This window comes from Diadema antillarum, unplaced genomic scaffold (genome assembly GCF_040938485.1).
Source record: "Diadema antillarum isolate AM-2024a unplaced genomic scaffold, OU_Dant_1.0 scf00000074, whole genome shotgun sequence".
Classification (NCBI taxonomy): Eukaryota; Metazoa; Echinodermata; class Echinoidea; order Diadematoida; family Diadematidae; genus Diadema; species Diadema antillarum.
The window spans coordinates 3,901,499-3,916,600 of NW_027270963.1; the positions used below are offsets into that span (position 1 = coordinate 3,901,499).

The 15,102-nt window shown below is 41.0% G+C and overlaps 1 protein-coding gene across 1 annotated transcript in view; it reads left to right on the forward strand.

The window, feature by feature from the left end:
• The window catches only part of LOC139717319 (calcium/calmodulin-dependent protein kinase type 1D-like), a 157,839-nt gene that overhangs the window by 134,718 nt on the left and 8,019 nt on the right, over nucleotides 1-15,102 (forward strand). The window contains exon 7 of the mRNA XM_071628816.1: nucleotides 5,969-6,047. Coding sequence (XP_071484917.1) covers nucleotides 5,969-6,047 — 79 coding nt within the window. The remainder of the gene's footprint in view (nucleotides 1-5,968; nucleotides 6,048-15,102) is intronic.

A 15,102-nucleotide genomic window follows, 5' to 3' on the forward strand; every position in this document is an offset into this window, starting at 1 on the left:
AGAGAAGAGAGAGAAATATAAGAGAGGGAGATAGACAAGAGAGAGGGAGACCATTGCTATGGTTATGATGAGAGAGAGCTTTGCATATATCATGCTTTTCTTGAGACTTCAAGGCCACAATTCTACAACGATCACTGAAATTTATCATTGAAACATCAATATCAGAAAGTGTTACAGGTAATTTTTGTGTTTATGTGACAGTTGATGTGTTATATGCATACTTCAGTCTCAGATCCAAACTTGGATGTCTTCCTCAGAGGCAAGAGACTGCAATGTCTTGAGAGAGTGATTCATGTGTCCCTATGAACTAAACCGTTCGTGATGAATTGATGCCGTGCTCAACACATATAAACATGCAAATATATTACCCTGCAGCAATTCTAGCTCAGTCCTGCAAGAGTGCGTCAACAATAATCAACTAATGGACATCAAGAAAAGAAATAGTGGAAATTCTCTAAGGATCTCTATATCAGTGCTTTGGGATATCATAGCAGTGTGTGTGTGTGTGTGTGTGTGTGTGTAATGACACAATTGAGGATATTGCACGGAGCAATTTATAGGAAACCAGAAAGGTTCTATGTGCGTATCCGCTGCAGGGAACAGGTGGATGAATATGAAATAGAATATTCAAGCAGTTAGAAATAAATCACAGCAAGGCTGGAAGACTTATCAGGGTTTCAAAGTTTTCAGAGCGGTTGCATAAGTTCCAGTGCACCAAAGCCTTTCACTATAGACAGTACAGGTTGCAGCCCTCACAAAATGATACCCCCCCCCTCCTTCCTCCTCAAATCTGTAGTTTCCAGCATCGCAGATTGTTCAGTGAGCGTAGTCAGAGCACCACGCCTCCCTTTAAGTCACTGTATTTTTGAATGTAGTGACTGCACAGTTGACAGTGACATGATTCCGACTGATAGCTGTTATTCTGTACCTAGTTGATACATTTAAATTCCCGCCTCTGATGGCAAGGATGAGGAGTGGGGAGGGAAGCGAACTTGGGCAGCTGGGTTGTCTCCAGGGAGACGATCTCCATGGCAACGGCAATCCTCCGATGAAAGGCAGTGTCATGTGCTGACAATTTACATTAATCTGATGATATGGAATGATAAGAAAACGGAGTCAGCTCCCATGTGAATACCAGGTTTTGATGGAAAGTGCCAGTGATTTACTCTGTGCAGTCCTTAACCCATTGAAGACTAATAAGTCAGTCCCTGGTATACTCGGGCAGGTGTCCAGGGAAAAAAATGCATGTAAAAGCAAAATCAGCTTGTCCTTTACATGCATCACTGAGGGAAGCTTGCTGGCTTTTTACTCTTGCAGCAATAATCATCATGCCAGGTAATTGGACATAATTTTCCATGTTGGTTGGAAAATTGCGTTAGGAACTTCCACAGTGAGGAAACCGGCATTACTTTAATTGCAAAGCTCTAAAAGAAATATTTTTGAATAATTTGTCTCCATCTTCATCCTATCAGAGCAAGTTTAGAATATATTCTTCTATTATCATTTACGTAATAAAGAGAAAAAGAGATAATGACATTGGATATATTTGTGCACTGATGTGACTATCATGCAGTAATGTGGCTGTTGTGCACATTTCCTCATGCACCAGAATGCTTCTCTTACAGTATGGTGTAAAGTACTGAGTGCAGTCTACGAAAACCCAGCCAGACTAAGTGGCTTACCTTAGAAGATTGAATCCCACACCTGAAAGCAGGTTTCCAACATTTGCCACATGCTCCAATTCATTTCAATTTATCCCAACCCCCTTTCCTTTCAAATATGTTTATGAAGAATACATAAAGAAAGAGTGAGAAGAAAGAAAAAAAGACTGTCGTTTACCAAAGCACATCTCCTGTGCCAACTAATCAAAACCTGTTGGAGGAGAAAGAAAGATGCCATCCTATCTCTGGAGGGATGCAGTTCTTGATGAGGATGGTCCCTTACCGCATCCTAGCAACCCCCATCACATCATCCATCCCCCTCTCCTCCAACACCGTACAGAGGTGGTTGCAGGCTGCTCCTGGCCGCTCTGCCTGACCTTTCAGACCAGCAGTCTGGGTATACATCTGGGCGTCAAATTTGTTTGGATGCGATTGACGGCCGTTCATGCCCGATTGAATTCATGTGATGTGTTTGGCTTTGCGAAGAGAAGGAGGGGGGGGGGGGGTGATGAAGCTGTGGTGGGGGATGGGATAAGATGACAGAGATCAACATTGACCTATTTCCAGAATTTTGAGTGGAAAGCAAATTGCAGCTTATTGAATTCTGTCCATTTCTTTCGAAGGGGGGGGGGGGGGGGGGTGTCAAGAGAAGACAGGAATCTTTCACAGACCCATGCATGCATGCTATTTATATCTGAAGTTTTCTTTTTTCATGAGGATGTGTTTTAACCCACCCATGAAGATATATGCCTGTAAGAAAAATAGGTTTTCAGATCAGTAGTTCCCCTTCCAGTCAGATAATTTTGTAGATCAGTGAAATAACACATGCCTTCGAATCCATTATTTTTTATTTATCATTGTTTACAGGACTCTATCAAATTTCATGTTACAACCCCCTTTTTGTTGTTTTTGTTTGTCAAATGGGGGTGTTTTACAGTTGGTTTTTGTCCTATCTTAAGAGTCTTTTGAATCTTATATGATGAGTGTTACAGTATATTTGTTTGTTAACATTTGAATTTGTCAAACAGCATACTTGCTTCATGCAATACTGCAATATGTCTAAGATATTGGAAGGAAGCTGTGATTTCTCCTCATTAATCATTGCCTTTGCAGTAAAACCTGTATCAAATCTTGTGTTATCTAATGCTGATGTGAATATGTTAGTTGCTGAGGAGTAAAGTAAGACCGGGCATTTTATTGGATTTTATTTATTTGATGGATAGAAAAGAGCGCTCATGTTTTGACGTCATGGAAAGTTCTCACTTCACTTGTGCATGATAATTTGTTTGTAAGGTGCATTGAGAATCCTTGATTTGATCACAGATCGACAATCATTCATCTATCGATCCACATCAGTGAGCATGAGATATTTATGGCAGAGAAGGACCCAGTTGTGGCGTGGAGTAATAAAGCGGGGAAATAGCCCAGCTCCGGTGGATTGCATTCTGTTGCCGTGGCAGCAAAGCCCGTTCGGTGCCACAGGCCCGATCGTCTGTCTTGATAAATCGCAGTTAATCTCCACACTGTTACAGTCCGACAGGCTTACCCCATGCCCAGCCCCGCCCCTTGGTGTATGGTTTACACCGGCTGACAGGTGCATGTATGAAGCTTAAATGTGTACCCGAATGTCAACACTTCATCAGATGGAACGAGGAGACACTCACATTGCCTCCTCTCAAAAAAAAAAACTTGGGCAGATTAAATCTACACTTGACAGGCTGTCTCCATCGTGAAGCTTTTTGAGGATGAAGTCCCAACAAAGATAGTAAAACAACCCCCCTTTTTTTCTTGGAGGGAGAGAGAGAAAGTGAAGAAGGCTAATATTTCTTTTGAGTTAATGACAGCACAGTATTCAAACACCTTCCCGTACAGTGTTTAATTTTCTAGAGAATCAGAAGTGTATTATACAGTAAAAAAAAACAGTGTGCTATGGACAAAGAGATATGCCTGAAGGTTTGCTGCCAGAGCCAAAAGCAAATCCCTTGCTTGATTGCCCAGGGCAAGTGAAAATCAAAGTTGGGCAAGTGTTTTGGAACAATGAGGAAAATGCTTGCCTGAATCGGGCAAACAAGAAGTTTTTGAAGCCACCTTTTTTTTCACATTTTTGCTCCCTACAAACTCACAAAATCAACCATACAGAAGCCCCATGATAACAACTGTTTAGTGATGCAACACACTTTAATTTCATTTCAACAACTGTCCAACATTTTTGTGAAAAAATCCCAATGCCCTGCAACACCACTGCTAGATCAAACCAAGTATGTTATTCCAGTGTATTTAAGTCCATGAATCAACAAGTAATTTTCTACATCATTTTCTTATATTTTGGGATTTTTTTTCATTAGTGGATCAAGGCATACTATGTGTCAACGTATGAGTTTTGCATACAACAGATGTGGGTCTAAGGGACTTAGCCACATCGTTATTGTTGGTGGACATTTTTTATGTTGACTTCCAACATTATCTTGTCAAACCTTAGTCTAGGAGGCAAGCAATTGTGTATCGATTCATTTTTTCTCGCATATAAACTATCCCCTGTGATATTAGAGAAATTAATCGAAGCACTATCTGGAAGTAATGCACTGAAGGCCCTGTGCACACAAATATTTCTGGCGCACACTTCACATGAATTCTGACACTCACCTATTAAGTGTCAGCACACCTAATTTCCTGAATTTGGAAATTATTGTGGTCAATCATCTCAAACTGAGAGAATAAAACAGCATCCATCCCCCCCCTCATCTGTCTGTCTCTCTGTCTGTCTGTCTGTCTGTCTGTTTTTCTGTCTTTCTGTCTGTCTGTCTGTCTATCTATCTCTCTGTGTGTAGGTGTGTATTTAAGTGCATTGTCTTCCATGTACAAGTGTCAGTGTCCAGGAGGTTAACAGAAAATTGAATGCATCTTGTGTAAGGTTACCTCGTGCACAGTACCGCACATGCATTTTTGATGAGGGTAAGGGACAGTCCCCCAAGACTGCCGGCTGTAGGGGCCAGCAATCAATCAAACGCTGAGGTGGCTGACTGCGGCTCCGTCACATGAGCCTTACGAGAGATGCAAACCGCCTGAGGTGGGGGCTGAGATATGTGTAGTGTAGGATCGAGCCCTTGAGCTGTGTGGCTTGCCACTTTTCTCCTCTGTCCCCCCCCCCCCCCCCCAAACCGGAAATCCTAGAAACTCCTCCCCCTTACCTTGCCCCACCTGCTAGCAACTAGCAACACACCTGTTAATGTTCCATGAGACATACATACGATAGAGATTTTGACAACAATGACTCGATTCACACCAGGCAGGCTTCTTGCACTCCATAGAGATGAATCATATCTAACAGAACAACATATAATGTTGCTTCTAATCTATAATGTCTATTATCTAGTAACTCTTTGATACTCAATAGTACATACCTACACACATGGGCAACACCGTTCCAATTCAGCAGGTTTCTTACTTGCATGCCACATGTTAATCTCACACACTTCAGAGCTCTTACTTCGAAGAGCATGGCGCACTGTGGTACTGGAATGCCTATGTAGTAGGACTGTTGCGACATGTTCTGACGGTGAAGTAAAGTATAGATCAGAATTCAGAGAGGATTTGGATTGAGGAAGTTGAATACAACCTGTCCCCCACATTTCCTTCGTCAGAAATATTTCAATAGAGAGTGTCTCTTTGTCAGATTGGCCATCTGAAGTTGTTTCTGTGTCAGTAATTAGGAAGCTAAAATGAAGCCCATTTAGTTTTGTATTTCATTGGTCTGCCATCATCAAGTAGACAAAGAAAATATACTTACCACAGTATGCTGCCAGTATGATATGGTCATAATGGACATCATGTAATTATCACTGATATAATTAGATTTTAAGTTTGTGAATGACAAGTGAAAATCTGGTGATTTTCTTTCATAAAATCTTATGTAATTATCACAAATGTAAAATAGATGTAAAGTTTGATTAGTGAAACTTTGATGGTTTTTTTTGAATGAATTATTATTGTTACATTTTTGTGTTTCTTAATGTCTTCTCTGTGGTCAAGAGATATGCATTCTTTTCTTTGGGATGAAACTCATATTTATATTTTTTCTTTCTTTCTTTTGAAAATCTGACTGTCACATTTGTTTTTCTTAATGTCTTCTTTTGGTCAAATAAAAGATGAATATTCTTAGAAATGTATCATATTCTTTTTCCCCAAAATCAATTGATTTTATTTTATGTCTATAATGCTGATGAAAAATAACCAGATTGGAAAATGCAAAAATTATTAATTTATCTATGTCTCTTTCTAATTTTCTCTTCCATTTTGTGCCCTTATAGCCAAGGATTTCATCAGGCATTTAATGGATGTCGACCCCAACAGCAGATATACCTGTGAGGAGTCCATTGCACACCCATGGTAAGTTTTGTGCTTCAGAATTATACCACCAGCCTGTTCTCAAACATATTTTCTTCCAGCTCTGTCTAATCTTGCTGATTCTGCTGGGGAGACCTTGTGAAAATTTCAATATCTCAGCATGTCTGAATATTTATAGGAGAGTTATACACAACACCCTGATTCAGGAATTAATTTGTGCCAATACAAGCATATCCCAGATGTTGATATGTCAGTGGTAGCAGTTATGAATTCGTCACTCCACATAGAAGGAGATCAAACAAAACATACTGAATGAGCCCGAAATGTTCATGTCCAGATATTTTCACGAATTGCTACTTGTAGGAAATTTTTGATTGTTGTTAATTTTGTGGTTGCAAGGGCCTAGTAATTTTTTTTTAATACAAAGAAATCCATACAAATAAATGAGTAATAAGCAACAATAATTGGAACCATTTTTTTTTTAACTTTGTGATTCCGTGTACATAAACAAGTAGTGCATATTCTGCATTCAAAGTACTTGTACTAGCATGTTGATAGTGATAACACTTCTTTGCTGTCATGGCCCATGCAACGTGCTGGACATACAGTATATAGTTACTATTTGCATGTCATCCAGCCCTGGCATGGCTTCTATTTTCTTTCTTTCTTTCTTTCTTTCTTTTTTTTTTTTTGCTCATTGTTGTTTTTGTGTGTTTTTTATATTCACACATTGTTATTTTTGTGGTTGAAAGGCAATTCACAAAATTCACAAGAAAAAAAAAAACATCGCGAAAATTTCAGTAAATGAATACCACAATGGTGTAAAGTCACAGAAACCAGAATGGACACAGCAGTGAAGTTGTGGTCATAAAGTGCATGCTGTCAAACTGTTTACTGCAAGTGCTGTCGCAACAATATGTATATTTTCTTTTTAAATGGTTGATGAATATAGTTTTTTTTTTTTTATCAGCACATAGCAAAGGCCATTGCTGCAAGGTGTTCATGCATCCAACCAATATCATCATAGCTATGCTGTCTTCGGGGTATTGTAATTTTATGAGGAAAGGCAACACTTGTGCATATATGAAGAGTTTGTTTGCAAAAACCGATAAGTCCATATTTGCCAAATGGAGATATTTGCGATTAAAGGTCAAGAAAAATAAAGAGAATAATGAGAAAATTTTTGCTTCTTTTGACCATAACTTCAAAAATATACCTTTATATGTAGTGACCAATATATCATTTAAAAGGTATTATTTTGTACTTTATGACAGAGATCGTACTTCAAAATCTTCAAAAATGGACTTATCGGTTTTTGCAAACAAACCCTTCATATGTAGATGAGTGCATTTTCATGAGGACTAATCCCGGATGTATTTTAGCGATGGTGAAGAGCCCCAATAAAAGAGCAGTATGTAATGCTCAGTAGGTATGTTGCTGCAGATATATGTCCCTCCTCCTCTGTGGTCAATCGAGAAAATAATGATGAAAAAAAAAATATCTCCTGATGATTGAATATGCCATATACTCTCCCAGTGCGACCCGAATAGAGTTTGTTTCGTCTTCTAATAGCTTTGCCGCTGCCGGGCGTAATGGCCTGCATCTTTATTTCTTGCCTGCCATTAGGACAAAGAAGGTCAAACTTCAAACAGACAGAGAGAATTTTGACCGAACGCTGTAAGTGGAGCATGCTGGAGGGGGAGGGGGTTTATGGGGAGAGCGAAATTGACATTTTTTTTTTTTTTATGGGTGCATGTATTGTTTGAGAGTCAAGTCTGTTTTTGAGTCAAGCATTTACATTTGCTCCTGTGACAGTTGCTCCCATGAAGTATCTGCATGCTAAGCCAAACATAAATTCTACCCATAAACATAACCGTATAATCCTAATCCTCACATCAAACTAAGCCTAAAACCCCATCACAACCATAACTCTAACCCTAATTCCTTGGAGAAAATAAGACTGGAGCAACTGTTGCAGGAGCGAATGTCATGTCACGGCAAGAGAGAATGACAGCTTGTTCATTTGACAGTTGAGACAGTGTTGCCAATGCAATTCTTGTCCTCAGCGTTGTTGAGAGCCGGAAGATTGTCATGAAACATATGCAGCATTAAGCTATAGACACATCTATCATAGAATTGTTTACATATATACATGATAATATTTTTTTCTTCATTCGCTAGTAAAATAGGTAAAATGTGTGACAGAAAGTATTCATGTTGGTAAGATGAAACTTAGTCAGCCATAGATGTGTCCATACAACACAAACACAAACACAGACATACATGCACACACACACACAAACACACACACACACACACACACACACACACACACACACACACACACACACACACACACACACACAAATAGCTATGCTTCACATACATAATTAAAGATCTAGTCACACAAGGGAATTCTTGTTAGTCAGCAGTGAATTGTGTACCAGTTAATGTCTTTAGATAATAAATTGCCTTGCAAAATTGCTCCAGACTGAAGAGAGTTAATTATTTTTATGTGCATTTTTTTTTTTTTTTTAGAGGGGGTGATCGGGGAGAGGTTTCTAGTCATGGAACATTGCTCCATAAAAATGCAATAAAGAGTTGGTACAATGCACTTTTAGCAAGGGCGGAGGAATATTGCTGACTCTCGCTGTGGGTATAAAGTATGTTTGTCAGCTCTCGTGAGCGGCTCATCTGACATTTGAGAAACAAGGTTTGCAATCATACAGGAAATGTGCGAGTGCTGTGGCCAGCCTCTTCACTTTCTCAAGGTGCACGCAGTCGCTGCTGGCGTTCGTTTCTCCCTTGGGCTCACATCTAACGTTACGTGCATTAATTAAAGCGTATTAAAGCAAATTGCGGGGAAACGTCAGCTGTTAGCAATTAGTCTTCCTTCATCGACCATGAATTCTGAAAGCAATTGTCTAACCCAGGGCTGTAAATGGAAATAGATTTAAAATCATTTGTGACGGGAGACAGTTGGTTCATATATTTACATACATATTATATGTATATACATTGTACATTTTTTTTTCTCTATCTTTCTATCTATCTATTCATCCATCCATCCATCCATCTATCTATTTATCTATCTATCCAGATATGTCCGTACATAAATGCATATATACAAACTGCATCTGTGGAGATGTCTTATGTGTTCTAAAACAAAATGAGTTGTACGCAATAAGGTACATCAGCATGTAATATTTCCAATGAAATTCCAGCTGCATAGTATTTCCCCATGAGTTCGAGTCTTTTAAATGTTAGAATCATGTTTTTATGCAGATCTATTAGAAAGATAGTGTGCAATATTTTTATTTTACACTCCCATCGAGTCCAGACATTTTTCTGCAGAAATATATCATTTTTGTGTGCCATTAACAGATGACAAAATTGGAACAATTTTTGACGTGTGTGTAACACGAGAGCTACTCCATTTGAATGAATGCAGATCATATGATTTACTTTCAACAACAACAACAAGAAAGAAGAGTGTAGGAGCTGTTCACACCAGAAATCAAAGTGAGGGGGCCATGACAGAAACATCAACATCGTAGACAGGAAAAATTGGGGGGGCATCTCCTCTCAATGTGAGAACCACTCACCCCATCTTCCTCATTAACATTTTTTTCTGCCATTCCATAATTTGGTCTCCTTGACACTCTTCATGTCTTCATCTCTCTCTTTACCATTTTTTTTCTCATCCATTCTTTTTTTTCCTCCGTCCTTCATCAGCATAATCAGTTAGGGCAGAGTCAACCTGTTATACGGGAAATAGGTTAGGAGGATAAAGATGTTCGGGGGCATGCAGGGGTAACGTAAGAGCCGTACCCGATTTCAAGATAGCGAAGTGGTCTCTTAACCCCTCGGCTGCCACCGGATTCACCTTCCAGCGCGCTGACAGCAGTTCCTCTCGATCTCTCTCTTCCCCGTCAATTCTCGGAGATGTTGCGTTAGCATACGGGAAGAGCCGAGGTGAGAAATGGACGAGTGGTGGACTGGGAGTCAGCTGCTATCTTGATTAGATTAGTCTCGAACGGAGGCAGAGTGCGTTTGGCCCTGTAATAATGTCACACTTCCGAAAGTGGACCAATCCCCTGTGATGTTTTATCATGGAGGAGGGAGATCTAGAAAGAGAGAAAGAGAAAAAAAAAGATTGAGGGGGTGGGGCTGGTATTACCACGAGGCCCTACTCCTTCCCCATTCCTTCCCCCACCCCTACCTTCCTGCACCTTATCCACCCCCCTTCCCTTTCTAATCCATGGGACATTTTGTTGATTGTGAGTAGTCCTATGGATGATATATGGATTATGCACCAAAAGGGTTATAACTAATTGTATATTGAGACCTGGTTAGTATCAAAGTTTCTCATGAGAATGACTCTTGTACATCTGATTTTATTGATGGTGGTGGTCGTGGTGGGAGTATTTTGTTTATTCTACCAGAACAGGTGATATTTTCTCAAAAGTGTTGTAGTGGGAAATAAGACTAAAACACACGTACAAAAACAATTGTTTCTGCGTCACCAAGAGACTAATCAAGTGATATGTGCGCCATTCAAGCGGTACAATCTAAGCAAAAGGAACGGGGAATAAAATAAAGCTTTCTACAATTACTGCAGACTATTAACTAATGAATAAATTGAGGAGCTTTGCTGGTTTCTCTTGCAGTTGAGAATTGCTCACCACTGGAAGTTCTAATGCAGAAGTCAAATTTGGATAGATTCTCGTAGCCTGAAGTATAAAAGGTTCTGAAAATCGATATGTTGCATTGGACAAGTTTTGCGTGTATGTGTGTGTGATATGTCCTTGATGTGAGTGTATTTCAGTACATAGAGTTACAGCTGATGAAAGATCTAGCGGGGTGAAATACTTCAGATTATCGAGACAAATATTGTGGTGCCTTACCCCCACGTCTACCCGCCAGTTTGCCCCCAAAACATGTATTCGTGGATATACATTCTCCTCTTCCCCAGCCCGGCGAGGCCCCTCGATGTGTGGTGTGAATTGATGCCTCCTGCTTTCCCCACGAAACCTAGCACTGCGTAGGCAGCCAGACGCATTTAATTAAAGATGGCTCTCTGCCTTCTCTCCGCCTACTCATTTCAGAGAGTCAACATTATTTGTTGTATCCCCCCCCCCCCCCATCCCCCTCTCTTTATTTTTGTCCCCAAATATCAAGAGAGCACTGTATTTGCACAATACCTGCTCTTATGCATGGAACTAAGCCAGCGCGCAGTGAGGGACCATTGTCAGACTCGGAATCGCATTTTGGTTTATTTGTGTGAATAAAGAAGTTTTGCAGGTGCGAACTAACAAGTGTTCAGTCGAGAAAAAGCAACAACTACTTTGGTGCAGCATTTTTGTGCTGATTCATCTTTGTATCGTAGAACAAGATTCAATCAACGATTTGTGTTTTTTCTTTCTTTCTTAATCATAATTCATGATGGATTTGAGTCGTACTTTGGGTTAGATCTGTGTTCTCATTTTGGAATGCACCATGTGTGCCTGTAAGCCTTATTTATTCATTTACTGGTATTTTTTTTGATAGGTATGTTGTCTATTTTCAATCCTATTAGGTATACACAATTCCTAGTCTGTACCCCATCTCAGCCCTATCCCTATCGCACCCATCCAAACCCTGTTCCTGTACCCTACTCCTATCTTGTATGCCGTTCCTACCCTGTGCCCCATTCCTATGCTGTACTTTATCCCTATAGCCTGTAGTACTTATGTACCTCATCCCCAGTCTATACCTCACCCCTATCGTGCATCCCATCCCTACTCGGTACCGGTATCCATAACCATCCTGTATCCCTCCCCTATTCTATGTCCCATTCTTGCCCTGTGCTCCATCCCTACCCTATATCCAATTCCAAACCTATATCTCACCCCCAACCTGTAGGCTATCTCACCCCAACCCCGTACCCTACCCCTATCCTGTAGCCCATCACCATCCTGTGCCCCATCACTAAACCCTGTATCCCCATATACCTACCTTGAACCTCATCCCGATGACCTTACCACACAATCGTGCTCGTTCCCTTCCCTCTCTGAAAAGGAGTATTCCGTCACTGTCCATCCCTGTACTTCCTTGTCTCCACTCCATACCACCCTCTTCTCCTCTTCATCCTAACCAGCTTTGCTCCCAACCCTATACCCACCTCCTCATGCCCCCCTCCCCCACGTGATCAATGTTGTGAGTCCCCTTCCTATCCTGCAAACTTCTTCCAATTCCCACCACCACCCCCCCCCCCCCCCCATCCTCATCAGTCCCCTCCCCTCATCTTCATCAGCCCCCTCCCCTGTACATCCTCCTTGTCATCTCCACTTCCAAATGAACCCCCAACCGGTCCAGACAAGATGCATATGCTGATGCTGACAAGACAAGCTAGGATATCGGCCATGTATCACTCCGGCCTCCAGGGCAGTCCGTGGCCGTTATCCATGCAAAACTCACATTGCGTAAACACCAATTTGCTTACATTAGCCTGCTCCAGATCCTCGCCATGGAGGGGGTGCATCTACAGGTCAGACACAGGATGCATTCATTCATTGCATACATGTATATATATGGCAAGGGCATTGTGGGCTGCATTTTATCAACTTTCCCATGTTTGAAACATGTTTCAAAACCCACCATCAAAACCTGCTTGTAAATGCCTTTTGGATTGCGTTTCTCAAGTTGTTGCGTTTATCATCTCTATCATGAGTTGATTTGGGGGCCTTGTCACTGTACAATTCATTGCACAGTTTAACCCGAGGAGCAGAGATGTGTGGTTGGAAGTGGTTGGCATGGACAGGTCCCAGCTGTAAATGTGTTCCAAAATGACTTCGCGTTTATAAACTCTTCTAAAACATGTTCTGGCTCAAACATATTTGTGATTGCACTTTTTGCGGTGTTTCTGAAATGCATTTCTAACTCCATTATCAAAACAGCTTTGCATTTATCAACTGCCCTAAACTCCCTGAAAGTCCTTTGGAAACCTGATTTTTTTTTTCCCCGGAAGTAAGTTGATAAACGCACTCTTAAACTATCAGAGGCTTTGCTCCTACAGTAGGGTGCCCCACCTGAATTTGTGATGGAGATAACCCAGCGGAAAAGGCACTACCTCACTGATTGTGCCCCACTTAGAGGAGAAAATGTTAAGCATCAATAGATCTTCCTGTTGCCCCCAAATCCTGCAGATATACTGTCTGAATAACTTTCAAAGTAGAATGTCTTGTCATACACCGGTGACAAGACATTTCCCATATTTGCACTATAAAGTACAATGTATTCCTGTTATTGCTCAGTGCATCATGTCACGTGGGTGACAAGACCTCGTATCTCAAAATCATGTGGGGGTTTTTTAGAACAAAAAAATCTAATTGATTTTTGCAACATTTTCACAAAAGTTATGCCAAGTAACATCAGTGTTGATATTACATAATGAAAAACATTGTTTTGGATTGGATGAATGATTCTGTTTTTAAACTCAAATCAACATTCTTGATATTCAAAATTGAGTTAAGGTGTATGTCTAATATATGCCGATTGAGATATATGTCACCCAAGGGGCAATATGTTTCCTATCTGAAAAATGGCAGTCTTCCAAATAACTTCAGATGTGTGCCCTAAGTCTTCTGATACCTTGGGCAACTGCAAGGTGTAAGATATGAATGGCATCTTGATGAAGTGGTGCTGAGAGGGGTAGTGTGTCAGTGACAGAAATGCTTTGTTTTCCAGTAGGATTCTTTAGCCCCGTTTTAACAGAGCCTTTCAAACTGGAGTTATCGTAACAATGTCCTGTAGTGTCTAGGTAATCTTTTTTCTTTTCTTTTTAAAACCCTGCCTGTGAAAACGGTCCCTGCAAAATGTTGCTCGAACCTTGTTGCGGTAACTTTTGTCAAATTCTACCCTAGCCAGTTAGGGTAATGTAATTCCTGCAATATTACCCTGACATTACAGCGACATTACCCCGACAACCCTTCTGTGTAGTGTTAGAAAGCAACTGCAGTAACATTCCTCTGATGTACTCAACATGCGTGCGCAACATTGCAGACAGAGAATGATTGACATGCTGCGTGCCAATCATTGGCATGGATTGTTACTATCGTAACAATGTTCTGTTTACTAACAAGATGTGCACAATCTAGAACAGCAGGTGGCGCTGGCCGGTGGGCAGGGGTAGTGGCATCAGTGAACACACACCCTTTGTAGAAACCTACCCAGAGAAGGTTTTTATACCCCCGCCAAACGAAGTTTGAAGGGGGTGTATAGGAATCAGCGGACGGTCGGGCGGTCGGGCGGGCGGTCGGGCGGTCGGTCGGGCGGTCGGTCGGGCAGTCGGGCGGTCGGTCGGGCGGTCGGTCGGGCGGTCGGTCGGGCGGTCGGTCGGGCGGTCGGTCCGTTGCAAATCTTGCGTCGCGAACTACTTCCTCAGTTTTCAACCGATTCCCATAAAACTTGGCACAGATGTGTGCCTTGGGTTGTAGATGTGCAAGACGTATTTTTTGACAGTACCCAAAAGTACGTTGCCATGGTAATGGCATATTATGGGCAAAAATGGGTACAAATCTTGCGTCGCGAACTCCTCCCACAGTTTTTGATAAATTTTTATGAAATTAGGTACAGATGTTCATCTGAATATGTTAATGTGCAAGACACATATTTCCGCAGTGGCAAAAAGTGCATTGCCATGGTAACGGCATGTTATTGGTAAAATATAGGGCAAAATGCTTCATGGCAAAACTGCTTCATCAGTGTTCTTCCAATTCTCATGGAATTCATATTGAATGTTTGTCTTAGGATATAGGTCAGCATGACACATTTCTTGACAGTGACAAAAAGTATGTTGCCATGGTAACAGCTCACATATTATGAGCCAAAATGATGGAAAATTTTGTGTTGCAAACTACTTCCTCAGTTTTTGCCCAATTTCCATGAAACTTGGTACAGATGTGTGCCTTTGGTTGTAGATGTGCAAGACGCATTTTTCGACAGTACCCGAAAGTAAGTTGCCATGGTAACGGCATATTAATGGCAGAAGATCAAGGAAAGATCTTGCGGATTTGACTACTTCCTCAGTTTTTTGACCAAAGCTTATGAAATGTTG